Source organism: Tachysurus fulvidraco, chromosome 10 (assembly GCF_022655615.1).
Source record: "Tachysurus fulvidraco isolate hzauxx_2018 chromosome 10, HZAU_PFXX_2.0, whole genome shotgun sequence".
NCBI classification, from domain to species: Eukaryota; Metazoa; Chordata; class Actinopteri; order Siluriformes; family Bagridae; genus Tachysurus; species Tachysurus fulvidraco.
The window spans coordinates 20,211,235-20,231,487 of NC_062527.1; the positions used below are offsets into that span (position 1 = coordinate 20,211,235).

General features: G+C 44.8%; 1 protein-coding gene across 1 annotated transcript in view; it reads left to right on the forward strand.

The window, feature by feature from the left end:
- ctnna1 (catenin (cadherin-associated protein), alpha 1) overlaps nucleotides 1–19,319 on the forward strand; it is an 89,782-nt gene extending 70,463 nt beyond the window's left edge. Inside the window, exons 15-18 of the mRNA XM_047819276.1 lie at nucleotides 1,325–1,506; nucleotides 5,514–5,619; nucleotides 14,874–15,008; nucleotides 17,561–19,319. Of these exons, the coding sequence (XP_047675232.1) occupies nucleotides 1,325–1,506; nucleotides 5,514–5,619; nucleotides 14,874–15,008; nucleotides 17,561–17,851 (714 nt within the window). The 3' untranslated portion in view covers nucleotides 17,852–19,319. The remainder of the gene's footprint in view (nucleotides 1–1,324; nucleotides 1,507–5,513; nucleotides 5,620–14,873; nucleotides 15,009–17,560) is intronic.
- Nucleotides 19,320–20,253: the final 934 nt, after the last annotated feature.

A 20,253-nucleotide genomic window follows, 5' to 3' on the forward strand; every position in this document is an offset into this window, starting at 1 on the left:
GTACCTGATCTCAGACCCACCGTTCCAGCTTTTACTGAGGTTTTAAACTCGGCCCTGTGCTCGTCTCACCGTCACCCAGGACTTATCGAGTCCCTCATGATTTCCTGTAAAGCTGCGTTATTTCATGTCGGTTGTTAAAACCGCTATACAAACAAAGTTACACTGACTTCAGCTTCCCGCACTCTATAAAAGAAAACAGCATTACACGGGCTTTTAGTTTGTGTCCATAGTCTCATTTCCTCAAAGATGTCGCTAATTCAGTCCCGGTTAGCCGACACTTGCGCTAGTTCAATGCTTCATTAATTCGCACAATGGAAAGCAAACACGAAAGCGATATGAACATGTGGAGGCAGGCGGCCGGTCGAAAGGCCCCGGCGTATCTCACCCTTCGTAATCATCCCGGCTTCATTTAAAAAGGTAATGACCGCCTTTCTGCGTCTTATTACGAGGATGGAAGTAAACAGCCAGTTCTGTTTATCTCCTCAAAGCCCCGCGGCGCACAGGAGGAAAATTAACGCCAGGGCAAAAGGCAGCCGTTCAACCGCTTTCACGCCGAGACGAATCCCACAGCAAAGGGGGTGTGATTATTTTCCTTTCATCATCCAGCAATAACTCGACTCAAGTGCGGTATCCAGACCGGATTGATGCCGAGTCGGAGAGCAAGTGATGCAAACGTGTGTATCGAGACGAGGATCCTAATGTGCACTTTATTTCCTCTCCAAATGATAGCGTGTGTGTGTGTGTGTGTGTGTGTGTGTGTGTGTGTGTGTGTGTGTGTGTGTGTGTGTGTGTGTGTGTGTGACTAAAGGAATCAAATCCATCCTCAACTGTGGAAAGGTCTAACACACTCACTTTAGATGATTAGGACTGGAGGCTTGATGCTTGTTCTACAGGATCACAATCTGACCGTGGATTTGGGATTGCTGCTGACTGATTACTGAACACAGTACAGAGTGTTCAGGACAGGAAGCCTCATCAGCTGTGCAGCCTGTCTGTCTCTCTGTGTAAAACTGTCTGTGTCTCTGTCGTGCTCTTTGTCTGTCTTACTATATCTGTCTGTCTCTTTTATGCTGTCTGTCTGTTTGTCTCTATTTAATTGCCTCTCCTTTTTTTTTGGTCTTTGTCTTGTCTGTTTAACTACTTGTCTGTCTTTTTTATTAAGTCTATTTCTTCCTGTCTGTCTGTTTATTACATGGTCTGTCTATTTTTCCCCTGCTGTCTTCTGTTCGTCTGTTTTATCCTGGGTGTGGGGGGTTATTATGGTGTGCGTCTGCTCTCTGCACTCTCTAAGTGTGTGTGTGTGTGTGTGTGTGTGTGTGTGTAGGCCATCATGGCTCAGCTGCCACAGGAGCAGAAGGCTAAAATCGCAGAACAGGTGGCCAGCTTCCAGGAGGAGAAAAGTAAACTGGATGCTGAGGTCTCCAAGTGGGACGACAGCGGCAATGACATCATCGTTCTGGCCAAGCAGATGTGCATGATCATGATGGAGATGACTGACTTCACCAGGTCAGTGTACACACACACACACACACACACACACACACACTGAGGAATGCTCCTTCAGTTCTCCCAGCATCATGTCAGGTAAAAAAAAAGCAGTCCCTATTTTTAAGGCTGGACAAACATAAGATGTGAAATAAACTGCCGCTAAAATCCCACACGATGATGTCCCGTTAGACCGAAAAGCGCAGCGGATTCTATACGACGTTCTACCGAAATACAAAATTCATTCTTCGAAAACGAGGAATCTCTTTTCTGTAAAAGACCAAATTCCACTTAGGAGTAAATAGGAACTCCGCTTTGTATCGCGTTTTACTCCCATCAGTGTCTTGTCATGCTTCAGTGATTCAGCATTTGACTCCTCCTTCCCGCCTGTTCATCCAAAGCACGATGATCTAACCGTTTGTTTTACCGAATCTACTTCCTGTTGGAGCCGAACAACGTCCTGTGAGGGATCAGTACCTCCGCTTCATCACACCGTGACGTCGCTATTTATTTTTCCAAAACAAGCTGAAAAGGGCAAGTTTCCTCTCACAGCGCTCGCCTCTGTTTTCCTGTTAAAACCAGACATATTTATATTTATTTATATATAGGTGTGTGTGTGTGTGTGTGTGTATACGTACGTACTCACAATCGAACCTGCGTGTTGCTATTTAATTGTGACCTTTTCACGAACCAGAAACCAGCTTAATGAAATGTCTCCCATTTCTCTCCCTCTCATTTCCAGCAGTGCTCATCAGTAGGTGAGGTCTAATTTAAACTGAACCGCACGCTTCATTTATCCCTAAAGGGATCAAGACCTCACGGTGCAGAACAGTGAGCTCTAGTTCCTTACAGTCTCACGTATTACTGCATTATTGCAGCTTTTTATTCATTCATTTATTTCTCTCTCTCTCTCGCGCTCTCTCTCTCTCTTTCTCTCTCTCTCTCTCTCTCTCTCTCTCTCTCTCTCTCTCTCTCTCTCTCTCTCTCTCTGTGTGTGTTATACACACACACAGTGACTGAGATCCTGAGAGTCATCCCATGAGCCTGGGGAGTCTCCTCACCCTTTCAGCTTCCTGTCACTAACAGCACAGGATTGTGGGCTGTAAAGAAATGGCAGCAATGTTGTGATGAACTGATGATGATGATGATGATGATTTCAGTGCCACAATTTTTAAATCTTCCTGAAGATGGATTGGACTGATACAATCTCTCTCTCTCTTTCCCTCGTGTCTCTCTCTCTTTCCCTCGTGTCTCTCTCTCTTTCCCTCGTGTCTCTCTCTCTCTCTCTCTTTTTCCCTTGTGTCTGTCTCTCTTTCTTTCAGTTCTCTCTCTTTCCCTCTTCTCTCTCTCTCTCTTTCCCTCGTCTCTCTCTCCCTCGTGTGTCTCTCTCTTTCCCTCTTCTCTCTCTCTCTTTCTCTTTTCCTCGTCTCTCTCCCTTTCCCTCTTCTCTCTCCCTTTCCCTCTTCTCTCTCTCTTTCTCTCTTCTCTCTCTCTCTTTCTCTCTTCTCTCTCTCTCCCTCTCTCCCTTTCCCTCTTCTCTCTCTCTTTCCTTCTCTCTCTCTTTCCCTCGTCTCTCTCACACCCTCCTCTTTCTTTCCCTCATATCTCTCTCTCCCCCTCGTCTCTCTCTCTCTCTCTCTCTCTCTGAGGTCATGTGGTGGTTATTAAACCTTGTGTTATTGGTGGAGCGAGTGCGCCGAGGTGCTGCAGCTAGTTTTATTGTTTCTGCTGTAGGTTAAATACTTTAACATTCATCATTACAAACAAGAGAAAAAGAAAGCAAAGATCTAAACATCTGTTTAGAACCTGTGTAAAATGTCAGGTGTGTGTGTGTGTGTGAGACTGAGGATCCTGTGACGCTCCTGGTGTGTTCTCACAGAGCCCACGGTGAATCGTTGCCCTTCTCTGACCTTGAAGCGTGAAGGTTAACGCAGTGGAGAGAAATTGATTAGATGTTTTTTCCCCACCCTCCGTCGGTTAATTTGGCCAGAAGACACACAAACATAATGAATGTCCATAGAGGAGCTTTTCCTCAAGGAGAATCGCAGCGTAAATAGTTTGTCGTGTTTTATTATGTCGCGCAGCACGTCATCCATCAGAGCGCCACAACACGATACACACCAGTTTGTATTACCCTCGTTCTTTTTTTTTTTTTTAACACGTGTAGTCATTTTTTTGCATCTGATGATTAGTGATGTAGCACTTTGTAGTGCACGAGGTGGGATGGAGGAGTACATAGCACTCTGAGGAACAAGCTTCGGCATGGATCAGATCACATGACTATGTAACCAGCGTTTCATCTGCTCTATTCCAGTCCTGTGCATGGATGTGTGACACAAGTTTCACTGCTCCATCTATGTGCTGGAGAGGGCGGGCGTGTGTATACACACACACACACACACACACACACACACACACACTGCAGTGTCGTCTGTCACAGACGTGTAAATAAAGCAGCTGTACAGAGGTGGCAGTGATAGTCTATGGAAATCTGATAAACGAGCTGTGGTCACTTTGTACACACACACACACGCACACACCCCAGATGGCAATAGTAGAAATGGACAGACAGGAAGAGAAATGAAGAGTGTGTTGGAGAGAGGTGGACTGTTGGAAAAAGAGACAGACAGACGGATGGATGGACTGAGACTGTAAGGAGAAAGACTTGAGAGAGAGAGAGAGATGGATGGTGGAGGAGGTGGAAGATGATGGTCAGAGTGACAGATGGAGACAGTGAAGGGCAGATATGCAGTTAGAGTGTATGAGAGAGCAGTGGACAGGTAGATAGAGAAGGGTGGACAAGACAGTGTGATGAGGAGAGTGATACAGACGGACAGGTTTTGTGGAATGCCGGAGAGGGACGTAATCAAGGAGAAAAAGTCTCAGAGAGCGAGAGATGGACGACTAGTCAACCAGATGGAGAGACGGTGAGGGACAGACAGGCTTGGGAGTGAGACCTAGAGATAAAGGAGTGAAAGATGGTGAGCCAGATGGAGACCAGAACAGATAGAGAAAGGTAGACAGGAAGAGTGTAATAGATGGTTGGATGGGAAAAAATGAGCCAGTCGGTAGGAAAAAGAGAGATGGAGAGAAAATGGATGAGTGAGAGGGCACAGTGGTGCCTGAGCAGTGTCGAGGGAGTCGGGAGGTTAATAAGGGCCTGAGGTTTGACTGTACAGTGAAATGCAGTGCTGATGAGGGGTGACTGCTTTTCCAGCAGAGTCTTTACAGGCTGTTAGAACCATGCCGGGGGACGGAAAGGAAGAAAGTGACGCATTCCACAGTCATTACGCCGAACACCCCAGAGCTCAGTGCCAATCGTTCAACCCGCTGAGAGATTAGAGGTCCGCTTACAAATGTAAATATGTACATTAGTTATTGTGACCCAAACAGCCTGCAGCCTAATGAGAGCTCTTCAGCTCTGATGATGTAAAAATCCAGTGGGGAGCGTTTGATCAGACGTGTAATTAGGGTTGTGCGTGTGTGTGTGTGTGTGTGCGTGCGCGCGCGCTCAGGGCTCGTCTCCAGTCTGCTGCTGGTGCTCTTTATCTTCTGATCATCTCGGGTTTACATGACACGTTTGTAGAGGAACCTTCTCCATCTGGGTGTTTGTTTATTTTCATTTCAGCCTGAAGAGCAGTCCAGGTTTCACCACTTTGCCCTCTACTCCTTCTTTGGAGCAGATAATTGGGCATCACTCGGGTGTGTTCCTCGAGTGGGCAGACCCAAGCACTCGTGTATACAGAGCCGGGCAGTGGCTCCAGGAAGTGAATGAGAACACTCAAGAGAGGGAGGGATGGACTGGGAGGATACGCCATCTGGTTCTGTGTCGCACTCATAATCCTCCTTCCATTTTTATCTCATTCTCAGCGCTGCACTCCCAGAATGCAAAGCTATAATCAGAAGAAGCGATCAGTGAGAGACGTGCCAGTGTGACCCGACAGCAGACTCTCACACTGACCGTAGATTGATGTAAAGTGTACTGACTGTGTGTGTGTGTGTGTGTGTGTGTGTGTGTGTTTTCTCAGGGGAAAAGGGCCACTGAAGAACACTTCGGACGTCATCAGCGCCGCTAAGAAGATCGCAGAGGCTGGGTCTCGAATGGACAAGCTGGGACGCACCATCGCTGATCAAGTGAGTGTCCAGTCAGTGTGTCCGGCGCGTGACGATCCGTTTCAGCTATAGGTGACGTCTAACACGTGACGATCCGTTTCAGCTATAGGTGACGTCTAACGCGTGACTATCCGTTTCAGCTATAGGTGACGTCTAACGCGTGACTATCCGTTTCAGCTATAGATGACGTCTAACACGTGACGATCCGTTTCAGCTATAGGTGACGTCTAACACGTGACGATCCGTTTCAGCTATAGGTGACGTCTAACGCGTGACGATCCGTTTCAGCTATAGGTGACGTCTAACGCGTGACGATCCGTTTCAGCTATAGGTGACGTCTAACACGTGACGATCCGTTTCAGCTATAGGTGACGTCTAACGCGTGACGATCCGTTTCAGCTATAGGTGACGTCTAACGCGTGACTATCCGTTTCAGCTATAGATGACGTCTAACACGTGACGATCAACACTCGAGTGATTAAAAAGTAGTTCCTCTTTGCGTACACTTTCTGCCATGTTTACCGTATCCATCCGCCACAGCGACACATCACCGGTGTGTGTGGGTTTTTTTTTTTTCCCCCTAGCAGGGATTCAGCACTCCATTAAAAGTGAGTTTGCAGTAAACTTTTCTCATTACAGGGAAACGATACGATTTGTGTCCGCGGTGATCTACAGAGAAAACCCTGGAGTCTTCCGTTACGTCTTACTTAAGCATCCGGATGCCTTTCTATCATTCTGTTCCATTACACTGCATTAGAAGAGGCTTTTTAAAACTAGGATGGAGCATCAGATGGAGTGTGTAGTGCTAAGGCTCTCTGTGAATATTATAATTTACGTCTCAGGAGAACATCGAACGTATGCAAGGTGCCAGGTTCCTGCCTTCCATCCATCCATCCATCCCTCCATCCATCCGTCTCTCTGCGTATTTTTGAGTTTTTGAATTACGACCTCATCACAGATCATAATGTACAGCTCTAATTGATGCACTTCATCACACACACACACATTTATTGACATAACATCCCAGCCTGCTTTCACACACACACGCACATCTGTATACATCTACACGTCCATTCACAGAACCCCCCACACACACGCACATCCCACAGCCCACAGGTTCACACTCCAACACACCTGTGTTTAAGACCGTAATTATCACACAGCCTGCATCGGCACAGAGACGGCAAGTCGATGCTTTGCTGAAATGCTCCTTCAGTTCTCACACTCGCGCTCTCTCACGGTGCAGATGAACAATCAGCCGAGGTGGTGCACACTCAGATGACTCCGTTCTGCCAGCAGAATTTTAATGAAGCTCATTTCCTGACGGAGAAAGTGTGGACGTCGAGAGAAGAGTTTTAAAACATTCGAGTGTCATGTTTTAAATGTCCGAGCGGGGAAACCACGAGCGGGGTTCGTATGGTGGAAGAGATTGAGATGAAGGAAGAGAGATAGACAAGGAACAATATATAGACAGTAGGGTAGAAGGATAAAGAGTGAGGATTTAGAGATGGACAGATGGATGGAGCTTGATGAATGTATAGATAGATAGTTGGACAGATGGATGGAGAGATACTAAGTAGATGGATGAATATCCAAATGATTGTACAGAGAGAGTGATGGAAGTGTGTAGAAAGAGATGGTGTGTAGAGGATATAGAATGGATGGGAGGTAGAGAGCTGCTTGGAGAGGTAGATGGATTGACATTAAGGGAACGTTTCCTGCTGCTCTGTGGGACATGCACACAAACAAACGCACAAACACACACTCAAACAAACGCACACACACGCACACAAACAAACGCACAAACACACACACACACACAAACAAACGCACAAACACACACACGCGTGAACCTTCATCATCTACCATAATGAGTGAACCTCACTGGAGCGCACACACTGCTCCACATCTGAGATTTTATTTAGCTCACACACTGATAGTCAGCCACATGTGCAGCGTCGAGGCGAATACTAACACGCTAACGCGTACACACACCTGTGTTCATGTGTATGTGAGACATAGCTGTTGGGTATCTCAGTGAGAGAGAGAGAGACTGAAGGATCATGAGAGGCTAACTACCGGACAGTGACGCAGACAGACTGACTGAATGGGAGAGAAAGCGACAGATTGACAGAAACGGATAAGTGGAGAGAAGTGACAGAAGGAGAGAGACAGACCGAATGAGCGGCTTCAATCAAACGAGCGTTACAGCAGGATGAAAGGGAGAACCTCAGGATTCCGGTCGGCGCCGTACGGACGTTCGGCTCCGCGGTTTATTAACGATTTGAGTTACACGCTGCAGCTCCAATCAGGTCCCTCTGAACGTGCTGCCAAACAAATAACACCGGCTAATTGAGCTTTAGAATGGAAACGTGAGCTCCATTGCTTGTCCTATAAATAATCTCCTCCCCACACACACACACACAGGGATACTGCTACACAGGCCACTGGCTCAGTGTTCAGTCAGTGCAGCATGATAAGGTTAAAGTATCCAAGCAGCTGCTGATCCTTTCACAAACTAACCAACCAATGAAAGCGTTCAGCTCTTAATTTAACCAAGCTGACAGAGATTTATTTATTTATTAATTATCCACGGTTTACCGAAGTTTACCGATTTCTCCTCTTTAATAAGAGAGCGTTAGAATTCCTGGTCAGGTGCGAGTGCCACAGCAGTGATGTATGCATGGATTTATTAATAGGAAGTATAGTTGCAGTTATCTTGCACTCGCTCACACCTAAATCAGCACACGGGCTCGCTCGCCATCAGTCAGCTCACTCGCCGGGGTGTGTAGGGGCTTTAGGATCGATGTGCTCTGGAGGCCGATCCATTCCGTGCGGGCTATCAGGAAAGCTGGTGGAGGTGTGAATGGGGGATTCCTATTAGCCCGTCCGCTTAACCGTCGTCTCCGCTTTGTCTTCAACGTTCCATCTGCTATCCAGTCTGAAGCGCAGGTCAGAACCGGCTCCCGGTCGTCTGTAACACGGAACGTAGAAGAGAAATTAAGAAATAAAACTCTTGCTGTTTGCTTGTACAGGAAAATCATTAGTGAGACCGAGTTAGTGCTGTAATGTCAGATTTATTCATGAACACACTTTTTTTTTTTTTTCCCCCTCACTCTCTCTGGGTTCTAGTTACATTTAATCTTGTATAATGTAAGTAAACTTCCAGGAGCTAGAAACAGTAGCCAAAAGAACTCTGTCCACTATTAAAGTTCTAGCACCGGAGACTCCTTCCTTAATTTATATACATATCAGTTAACAAAACGTTTTTAATCTATTCATTATTAAATGTGGACAGTTAGATGATTGATGCACAGGATGGAGCGCATTAATATAAACGTGACGCAGAGCTGCTGTTAAAGGGAATTAATCAACACCTTCTGACCAATCAGATTCAAGAATTTAGCAGAACTATGAGAGCGGTGTGTGTGATATTAAGACGAACACTTTTAATGTAACTCTTCAGTCATTCGTCAAGTCCTATTGAGACATTTTTCAGCGTGAGCGTCTGTTCTGTTCACAGTGACGGCTGTGGGATAATTGTCCAGAGTAAATGCTCAGGGATTATCGCTCTGTTCCAAATGCCCCCTGATTGATTTTCATGGTCCGTGATGGCTTTATGTTTAGCCGCTCCAAATCCGAGAGCCATTTAAATGTAATATAAAAGGCATTAGCTACATAAAGCGATGCTCCCTTTGCTCCTCTTACATTTAAAACCTCTCGATTAAAATTCATCCACAGCTACTTTTTTTTTTATAAAGGAACCCTGGATGAGCGGTTTGTAGGAGGAGTTTACAGCTCTGGATCGTGGCACTCTGTAGTCACACCTTCGACACGTGGGGGTCTTCATCCAGTACCAGTGCCTGGGTTTAACAGAGCTTTACCTAACGTTGGGTTCTGATATCACTTATTAAAAGCTTTACTCGTCCTGTCATGAAGCAGTAACGCACCGTAACATGCGTTTAAACACAACCAAGGTGAAGGAAATACGAACAAACGATGCGAGTCGGACAGTGTGTAAAGAACATTGTTCTGTAGGGAGGAGAGCGTAGGGGTGTGGCATCAGTGTAGGGGATAGTAATCACTCCATCTCTCTCTCTCACACACACGCGGCGCTAATGAGCGGACTACTGTAACGTGTGTGTTCAAACACCCCACACCTTTCTTTTTTTTTTTTTAATAGTGAGACACGGTCACGTCGTTGCCGCTGTGCTTATTTAAATCACCACTGCAGAGTCATCAAAGGATTTTTTTTTTGCTGACTGCATCTTTTTCTTTTCTTTATGAAAATCAAACTGCATCTGGCTCATCTCCACATTTGGGCTCAGAGAGGGAGGGAGAGAGGGAGAGAGATAGAGAGAGAGGTGGAGATTAAGAATGAAAGAAATCTCATGTTCTACATAATTAACACAGTACTTCTCTTTCCTGATTCCGATCTTCTGACATTTATCTCCCGGTTATTGGCTGACGTTTTATTCGGCTCCGGTCCTGACAAAACGTAGGCTTTTTGTCTGTGTGCTGTCTGTTTGTTCTGTCTGGGTGAACGAATTGAGATGTCGAAAGGCTTCCAGTGGAAGCGAGAGTTTTATTACGTTCTAATCTTACACAAGTCCCGTCCCGTCCCCGTCCCCCCCCAACCCCCGGCCGCCGCCACGTCGAGATTTCGTTTCGTCACGTACACACACGAAAAATTAGGAAACCAAATTAAAAATAAGAATGAATAGAAATAAGAATAAATAAAAATAATGAGTACGATGCATGTTTTTACCAGGAAAAAGAAAAAACTTGTCTGGTTGCCATGACAACAGAACGTGGCGACTCGTCTGTCGCAACGTCAGAGACTTTTCCTGTAATCGCTAAATAAACGTCTCACCGCAAAACCTTTAAAGTTTATATAAAAGCGTTCAGCTACAGAGTCCATGCCAATGAGCTGTTGCCATAGAAACACTTCAGCACTTCCTGGCCAATCAGGATATTAAACAGCCGCTGTGGTGCAAAATGTCTTTTTTTTTTTTTTTTACTTTTTTTGTTTACTTTTTGTTGTTTACTTTTTAATTTGTATCGTTTATTTGGGCTTAAAATTGCTCGAACCGTCAAGCATGACGATTCTACAATATTGTAAATTATTGATTTTTTTATTTTATTTATTTTATTTTAAATCATCAAATTTTTCCCTGATTGGTAAACTACAGAAAGATGGCAAATTTATATAAATGTATAAATCTTTTTATTTATCTAATAACTATAATGATTTATCGGTTCTTAACTTATTGGTTTGTTTTATCTCTTTATTAAAACCGATCAGAAGCTCCGTTAAGGTGCCAAATACTATTTAATGTATAATTTACACTTTGCTTATGTTACGATTATAGGACGACTTTTCAGTTTACGTTTATTTCCTTCCTTTCTGTCTCTTATGCAGTTTGTCTCCTCTGTTCGTCCCCCGTGTGAGGCGTTTACACGTCTTGTGTATGAAAGTCTGTTTGTTTGTTCTTTTCTCTTCTCTTCTCCTTCTCCCTTTTCTCTTCTCTTCTCCTCCTCCCTTTTCTCTTCTCTTCTCCTCCTCCCTTTTCTCTTCTCTTCTCCTCCTCCCTTTTCTCTTCTCCTCCTCCCTTTTCTCTTCTCCTCTCCTCCTCCCTTTTCTCTTCTCCTCTCCTCCTCCCTTTTCTCTTCTCTTCTCCTCTCCTCCTCCCTTTTCTCTTCTCTTCTCCTCTCCTCCTCCCTTTTCTCTTCTCCTCTCCTCCTCCCTTTTCTCTTCTCCTCTCCTCCTCCCTTTTCTCTTCTCCTCTCCTCCTCCCTTTTCTCTTCTCCTCTCCTCCTCCCTTTTCTCTTCTCCTCTCCTCCTCCCTTTTCTCTTCTCCTCTCCTCCCTTTTCTCTTCTCCTCTCCTCCTCCCTTTTCTCTTCTCCTCTCCTCCTCCCTTTTCTCTTCTCTTCTCCTCTCCTCCTCCCTTTTCTCTTCTCTTCTCCTCTCCTCCTCCCTTTTCTCTTCTCTTCTCCTCTCCTCCTCCCTTTTCTCTTCTCTCCTCCTCCTCCCTTTTCTCTTCTCTCCTCCTCCTCCCTTTTCTCTTCTCTCCTCCTCCTCCCTTTTCTCTTCTTTTCTCCTCTTCCTCCTCCCTTTTCTCTTCTCTTCTCCTCCTCCTCCCTTTTCTCTTCTCTACTCTTCTCCTCTCCTCCTCCCTTTTCTCTTCTCTACTCTTCTCCTCTCCTCCTCCCTTTTCTCTTCTCTTCTTTTCTTCTCTTTTCTCTTCTGTTCTCCTCTCAGCTGTGACTGTCATGATTCGTCCTGTTTGTCTCGTTCCCGTATGAGGCGTTCACACGACTTGTGTATGAAAGTCAGTTTGTTTCATGTCTCTGATCCAGCGTGGATTTTATACCTGTAGAATTCAGGCCCATCCTGGATGTCAGTCCAGCTTTATAAAGCACTTGTACAGTCAGTAAACCCGGCCGTGTTCGTGAGCCGCACCGGTCTGGTGCGTCTAAAGCATCGCCTCGTGTTGTGTGTCCTGTACAGACGCGTGTGTGTGTGTGTGTGTGTGTGTGAGAGAGGTCGTACGAGGCAGTGCCGTGTTTCCTGTTCAGTGTGGATGTGCACAAGCACCGCTTTCTTTCAGCTCTCGCCCCGTCCCTCATTAGCATGCTGAGCAGCGCACATTTTAACACACCGCTGTTCCTCTGCTATCTCCTCTATCTTTATTCCCTCTCTTTTTTTTCCTCCCTCCTTCTTCTTCTTCCCTCCTCTCTGCTAATCTCTCTGGATCTTTCTCCGACTCCACAGCGAGCTTTCTCTGATTCACAGCCAAGAATTCAGCGGCATGATTGAAATAATTTAGTCTTTTCTATTAATGCCGTTTGAGTTAACGGAGGGAAAGTGAGGGAAGACTGAGCACGCGGGCCGATCAAACACCACATAATGGCACTCCTGAGGCCCGGGTTCCTCCTGAAGAGGGAAACAGTCGTCCTCGCGGGGACCGTTTAACACAAACGCGTGCATTTTTATGAGCGCCCCGGCCGTCAGACCCACGGCGTCGCAGTACGCTGACGAGACGCTGCAGGATCTGAGATCACGCAATGGAACAGAACACAAAATGAACTAAATCTCCAGAGATTTATTCACACATCAGACACCTCACATGACGTCTAGTCTACAGCCAGCGACGTCTTAGCAGCACGAACACACTGTACACGTGATGAACATTACACACATGTAGTGTTACGTGTGTTTCAGGGGGCCGTGGCATAGGGGCTGTATTTATACACTGAAACTGGACTGTTCTAGTCATGTGCTAGATAGATAGATAGATAGATAGATAGATAGATAGATAGATAGATAGATAGATAGATAGATAGATAGATAGATAGATAAACAAACAGATCAATAAAATCCTCTTTATTTATTTATTTATTTATTTATTTATTTGCTCTATTAAAATCGAGGGTCTCATCCCTGCTGTAGCTCATTTTTATTAGCTGGAACATCTGTATTTCTGTTTAACTGCTCTTGTGAAGTGTGTGTGTGTGTGTGTGTGTAGATTGCAGTGCTTTGAATGGTGTGTGTTGTAAAGCCTTAAGCGTCTTGGCAAGTTTTTATAATTAACAGCAACGACTTCCAAGAAATAAAATGGTCCAGTGCCAGTGCTGGTGTTTACATCAAGTAACTGTGCTCTCTCTCGTGCTCACACCACACCCCCCACCACTCACTCGTGCTCTCTCTCTCTCCTTCTCTTCCTCCTGTTCTTCTCTCTCCTCCTTGCTCTCTACATGTCTTTACAGTGTGTTTATTGTGTAGAAGGTTGTTACTTTTCCTCTCTCACATTATCTCAGTGTGAATCTGTACAGTTTACACAGTAAAGACCGAGCTGAAGGACTGCTCTGATTAAATTGAGTCATGTGTTCAGTGTTAGAGAGACACACACACACACTCACTCACACACACTGTTTATGGAAGGAGTCTCCAGTGTCACACACTCGGGTTGTTGTTCTATCACATTAATTCCACTGTTTATTACCTTCTCAAAGTTAAGCCATTGTCCAGGAAACCGGGTTTTTGTCTGAATGTTTAAGGGTTTTTTTTCTCTCTCATTGCTTTGTACACTTCTTTTATTTATGTATTTATTTCTTTTATTATTTTTTTCCTTTTCTTTCTTCCTCCCTTCGTTCTCTCCTTGATTTCCTTATTTTCCTTCCTTTTCTCCCTCCCTCCATCTTTCCCTTTTCTCCCTTGCGTGTGGTCGCGGTAATAATCCGGTCCACAGTTCCCTCCAACACACCGGGTTCATCAGTGAGACGTGCCGCTGTACAGAGTTAGAGAGACGAGCAGTCAGAGTTAGATTAGACTGCAGAGCCGGCGTACTGATGTACACGGACACGCCGGCGCTCACACCGATGACACGCCGTCACCAGGAAATTGGCACCTTTACGTCGCGCTCGGCTGTGTGTCGTCCTTCACCGCCATGAAAATGGCTTTTCTAACACTTAGTCTGCCAACAAGAAAGCTGTTTGTTCACACTTTCTAGATCTGATCCAACAAAACATGGAGCTATTAGATGTGTATCTCACTGTGAAGAGAGCGAGCGGCCTGCTGTCTGCTCCCTCTCCTTTATTTTACATCCAGTCATTCACATCAATGGGACTCAATCTCTTCTCTTCTCCTCTCCTCCTCCCTCTTCTCCTCCTCCCTCTTCTATTCTCCTCTCCTCCTCCCTCTTCTCCTCCTCCCTCTTCTATTCTCCTCTCCTCCTCCCTCTTCTCCTCCTTCCTCTTCTATTCTCCTCTCCTCCTCCCTCTTCTATTCTCCTCCTTCTCCCTCTTCTCCTCCTCCTCCCTCTTCTCTTCTCCTTCTCCCTCTTCTCTTCTTCTCCTCCTCCTCTTCTCTTCTCCTCCTCCCTCTTCTCTTCTCCTCTCCTCCTCCCTCTTCTCTTCTCCTCCTCCTCCCTCTTCTCCTCTCCTCCTCCCTCTTCTCTTCTCCTCCTCCCTCTTCTCTTCTCCTCCCTCTTCTCTTCTCCTCCTCCTCCTCCCTCTGCTCTTCTCTCCTCCTCCCTCTGCTCTGCTCTTCTCCTCCCTTTTTTCTCATTTTTTCTCTCTTCTCTCCTCTTTTCTCTTCTCTTCTTCTCTCAGCTCATGATTATCAGACAGTGTTACCAAAGTAAGAGCTAAGGAGAACATGAGAGAGATTCTCTCTGTTTATCTTTTCCTGTATTTGTTGTTAATACTGACAGAGGGATAAACAATAAAATAATGACCCTCCCTTCCCCATCTCTCTCTCTCTCTCTCTCAGTGTCCTGACTCAGCGTGTAAGCAGGATCTTCTGGCCTACCTGCAGCGCATCGCTCTGTACTGTCACCAGCTGAACATCTGCAGTAAGGTGAAGGCTGAAGTTCAGAACCTGGGAGGAGAGCTGGTCGTGTCTGGGGTGAGTGACCCAACACAACACACCACCACTTAATAACCTCAAAGCAATATTATTTCACAAGGAACCGAGAAGAAGCCTCTTAATGCGTTCCATCATAAATGTCACCTAATCTTCTTTTAATTAGAATTAGACGCCACCTCTTCTGTTGTTCTTCCTCTCTGATGGTATCTGTTGCTCCGTTTGGTTTCAAATGCCATTTTCTGAATTAATAAACTTAAATATTCACGAAATGCGCTTCGAGATCAGTCCGCGCACACACACACACACACACACACACACACCGCAATTCTTCAGACTGTTTAGCAGCAGGTGAAGGCTTTGCGTCTGACGTTTGATGTTTTTTTTTTTTTTTTTTCCCTCTCGGACACGAAGCCGTGTAATAATCCACTCACCCCTTCAACTGCTCTGAATTAAACACCACACAGGAGGAGTTAGTCCTGTTACAGCCTCGCCTTTCATCTTTAATGACCTCAATTAGATTCAGTGCCCTCCATCCTCACACACACACACACACACACACCTGAAAGAGTCTCAGCACAACAGTGTTTATTCCCAGCAGCTCTCCTTCTCTGGGATCAAACACCGATAAATATTTCCTCATCACTGACACACAAGATGACCTTAATGACACCGTTCACCATTTTGTTCCTTTATGTACTAATTTTTATTTTTTTTTAATAGTGCAGAATCATTATAAACAAATGTATAAATCGAGCCGCATCTAAGCAGCTACTACCGAGAACGAGCACTGCTATTTATTTGGAACTCACCAGAAGGTTTTTATTATAAACAAATAAAATAAAACTGGTGAAATCTAATCATTATTATTCTGTAAGTTCAAATACATGTTTAGTAAAGATTAGTGATCAAAAGTACACAGTGTGTTTGTGATCCTTGTGTTACTCTACAGATCTTCAGAGGACACACACACACACACACACACACACACACACACACACACACACTGCTCTTTTATCTTTATTACAGTACAGACCCTGTGAAGCTCATGGATTCAGAATGAAATGTAGTCTCAGGGTTGTTTGAGACTTCTGTCTTTCTTTCATCTTGTTTTTTCTCTTTTTTCCTTTAGTATTATTGTCTTAGTTTTTCTTTTTCTTCCCTTTTACTTTCACTTTTTTTCCTTGCTTACTTTTTTGTTGTTTTTTTCTTTCTTTTTGATTTCCTTTGTTCCTTTTGGAACTCATCTGAGACAAAAGGAAAACTCTTTCTGAGCTGGACTTAAAGATTTACATGTTAAAATGCAACCAATGTTTGGATAATGTCTGTCTGTCTGTCTGTCTGTCTGTGTCTCTCTTTGTATGTGTGTTTCTGTGTGTGTGTGTGTCTGTGTCTCTCTGTGTCTGTGTCTCTCTGTGTCTGTGTCTCTCTGTGTCTGTGTCTCTCTGTGTCTGTGTCTCTCTGTGTCTGTGTCTCTCTGTGTCTGTGTCTCTCTGTGTCTGTGTCTCTCTGTGTGTGTCTCTGTGTGTGTGTGTGTGTGTCTGTGTCTCTCTGTGTCTCTCTGTGTGTGTGTCTCTCTCTGTGTGTGTGTCTCTCTCTGTGTGTGTGTCTCTCTCTGTGTGTGTGTCTCTCTCTGTGTGTGTGTCTCTCTCTGTGTGTGTGTCTCTCTCTGTGTGTGTGTCTCTCTCTGTGTGTGTGTCTCTCTCTGTGTGTGTGTCTCTCTCTGTGTGTGTGTCTCTCTCTGTGTGTGTGTCTCTCTCTGTGTGTGTGTCTCTCTCTCTGTGTGTGTGTCTCTCTCTGTGTGTGTGTGTGTCTCTCTCTGTGTGTGTCTGTCTGTCTGTCTGTCTGTGTCTCTCTTTGTATGTGTGTCTGTGTTTCTGTGTGTCTGTGTTTCTCTGTGTGTGTCTGTGTTTCTCTGTGTGTGTGTGTGTCTCTGTGTGTGTGTGTCTCTGTGTGTGTGTGTCTCTGTGTGTGTGTGTCTCTGTGTGTGTGTGTCTCTGTGTGTGTGTGTCTCTGTGTGTGTGTGTCTCTGTGTGTGTGTGTCTCTGTGTGTGTGTGTCTCTGTCTGTGTGTGTCTCTGTGTGTCTGTGTGTGTGTGTGTGTGTCTGTGTGTGTGTGTCTGTGTGTGTGTGTGTGTCTGTGTGTGTGTGTGTGTCTGTGTGTGTGTGTGTGTCTGTGTGTGTGTGTCTGTGTGTGTGTGTCTGTCTCTGTGTGTGTGTCTGTCTCTGTGTGTGTGTGTGTCTCTGTGTGTGTGTGTGTGTCTCTGTGTGTGTGTGTGTGTCTCTGTGTGTGTGTGTGTGTCTCTGTGTGTGTCTTTGTCTGTTTGTCTGTCTTTGTCTGTTTGTCTGTCTGTCTGTCTGCGTCTCTCTGTCTGTCTGTGTCTGTCTCTGTCTGTCTGTCTTTCTCTGTCTGTGAGACTTTTTTTTTATCTGAAGGTCAAACTGTTCATTAAAATGTTGCACTGAAAAAATGTTGCACTAAGACCTGAATCTGTTCATTTTTCTTAGTAATAATAATAAAGGTGTTTTATCTGAAAGCAGCTGTTAGTGTAGATGTGAATCTGCTCCTAACCACCTGCTCGTCTTCTCCTGCAGCTGGACAGCGCCATGTCTCTCATCCAAGCAGCCAAGAACCTGATGAATGCCGTGGTGTCCACCGTCAAGGCTTCATACGTGGCCTCCACCAAGTACCAGAAGTCTCAGGGCATGCAGAACCTCAACATGCCGGCCATCTCCTGGAAGATGAAAGCTCCTGAGAAGAAACCTCTGGTGAAGCGCGAGAAGCAGGACGACGGCCAGACCAACAGAGTCAAGAGATCGTCTCAGAAGAAGCACATCAACCCCGTGCAGGCTCTGAGCGAATTCAAGGCCATGGATAGCATCTGAGCAGCACCATATTCTGTCTCTCTCTCTCATAAACACACACACACACACACACCTGATTCAGCTTATTCCCACAACACAACTCGGCGAGTCATGTTGTAGCTGCAGAACTCTCTGCTTTAAACCACTGCTGTAGATTCCTCCATGTGGGCTGCTCTTTAATTTCAGAGATCATTCCTCTGTGCTAGAAATCTCTCTCTCTCTCTCTCTCTCTCTCTCTCTCTCTCTCTCTCTCTCTCTCTCTCTCTCTCTCTCCGTCTATTTATTCCACACCCCTCATCCTTTTTATACGCCTGTCATTTAAAAGAAGAAAGGATGAGGGCACTTTTAATCCTACTACTCTGTATTAAGTTCCTAATGTTGAAATGTTTTATTAGTTTTTTTTTTTACTCGGTTCTGTCTGATATTTTCCACATTCAAACGTTTTATAGTCTCAGAACTATGCAAACTCGTGCGGCCTTAATCACACAATCACATGCAATAACTCCAGTAACTCCGCCTCTGGGCCGCTTTAGTTCGGAGACCAAAGTGAGAGTTTTGCAGATAGTTTTTATTATTATTATTAACCAGTGATCTATAGACACTAAAAGGAGTTTCTGTATTTAGCTGATTTTTAAACCCACCTGAAATCGTCGCTTACGCTAAAACTTCGGCTTAATTATTATTCTTTTTTGTTTTTTCTCCTGACCCCGTGTTGAATATTGTAAAATAAAACTCAGGAGCCTCCTTTAAACGACTCCATTGGAAACGAATCAGCGGCGTCTTTATCTAAAAAAAAAAAAAGATTTCCACTAAAGAGCTGCGACACCTGGAGCGAGGGCAGAGTCGATCCCCGAGTGGCACCGAGCCCCATTGATCTAAAGTGAGAACATCCACTGAAAATAGCTCCAAATCACTGCTCTGTCTATCAGCATTACACACACACACACACACTTTCGGCCGCTCTGCATTAATCACTGAAGAAACCCAAATCTCTCCCTGTGGCTATAACTCAAATCTTTATTTTGTTTTAAATTGAACAGTATTCTCGTCTCAACTTTTTTCCTCCCCGTTAAATGACCCGTATTATTGTCACCTTTTACATTTTCTTGCTCGGAGTGTGTGACCGAGGTCGACATGCAGCGTTAAGGGGACGGAGCTTTGACATGAGCGACTGCAGCAAACGGGGACAGAGCCGGGCTCGGCCGCACTCGAGCGGATCAGCGACCGGATAGATATCTGTGAGGCTCGGGGGGGGGAGTGACTTGGTTAGAAGGTTAAAGGAAGTTTGAATCGTTTGGGGATTAAATCTGTGCATTAAATACATTAAAGTCTGTGCATGTTTCCAGGTTGAGGGTTTTTTTTGTTTTCTTTAAATAAACACTACACATTTATACACAGAAATCCTGTTATGTCGTGAACAAATTTTTGATCTGTCGATTTGTTTTTGTATCTCCATTAATTAACAAAAAATAAAAACTATTCAATGATACGACTGAGGTTTTTTTTTATGTATCGAGAAACGTTAACTAAGATTTTAAAAGGTTGTAAAAACTAACTTTCAATATAAACATGCAAAAAAATAAACGTGCATGGAAGACAAATTTTTTTTTTTAGGTGTTTAAATGTCATTTAATTCTACTTTTATTGTCCTTGTGTAAAGTGAATGTAGAAGCCAGTGAAATGCAGAAGTAATGCATTATAAACAGGTATAATTAGTGATGTACAGCTGTGGGGTGACGTGTTCAGGAGCCGCAGTACAGTAGTACTGAACAGGATGTCCTTCTGTAGATAAAGGCATGATGATGGTCCAGTAATGTATAGAGAAGAAATTATGGCTGAAGTACAGAGTGCAGAGTGATCAGCTGTTCAGTGTGGCAGCGTTTCTGTCCTGATGAGACGAGGGTAAATGATTAGTCCATGATCAGTGTGAGGGGGGGGGGGGGGGTTCTGTGATTCCTTCTGCTCTGTGTGGGTGTGGGTGAGAGAGAGAGTGGTGCTGGATTTCCTGCTGTCATAAACCCAGTTTAACAGATGGATGAAGCTGAAATCGTCTCACAGCAGCAGCAGTAACTACTGTACACACTCGTTTGCTCTGATGCTCCCCGAGACGTATTCAGTCCTGTGTTTGTGTGTGAGATTTAAAACACACTCATTTTACTCTACAACACCTACACGTTATTGTGTGCGCTGGGGTTCGGATCGACGTCTCTTTCTCCCCCCTACACGTTACTTCAGACCCAAATCTCCAGCGCACCTGATCCGCTGATGTGTTCGTGTTCCCTGTTTAAACACACCTGATGTAGCTGTGTGACTCCAGCCTGGTGTTTCAGAGCACTGGGGCGTCCGATACTGTAACTTGTGCATAGAAACAGAAACATATTCGAAAAGAAAAACTAAAATGTATATTATTTTTATTTATATAT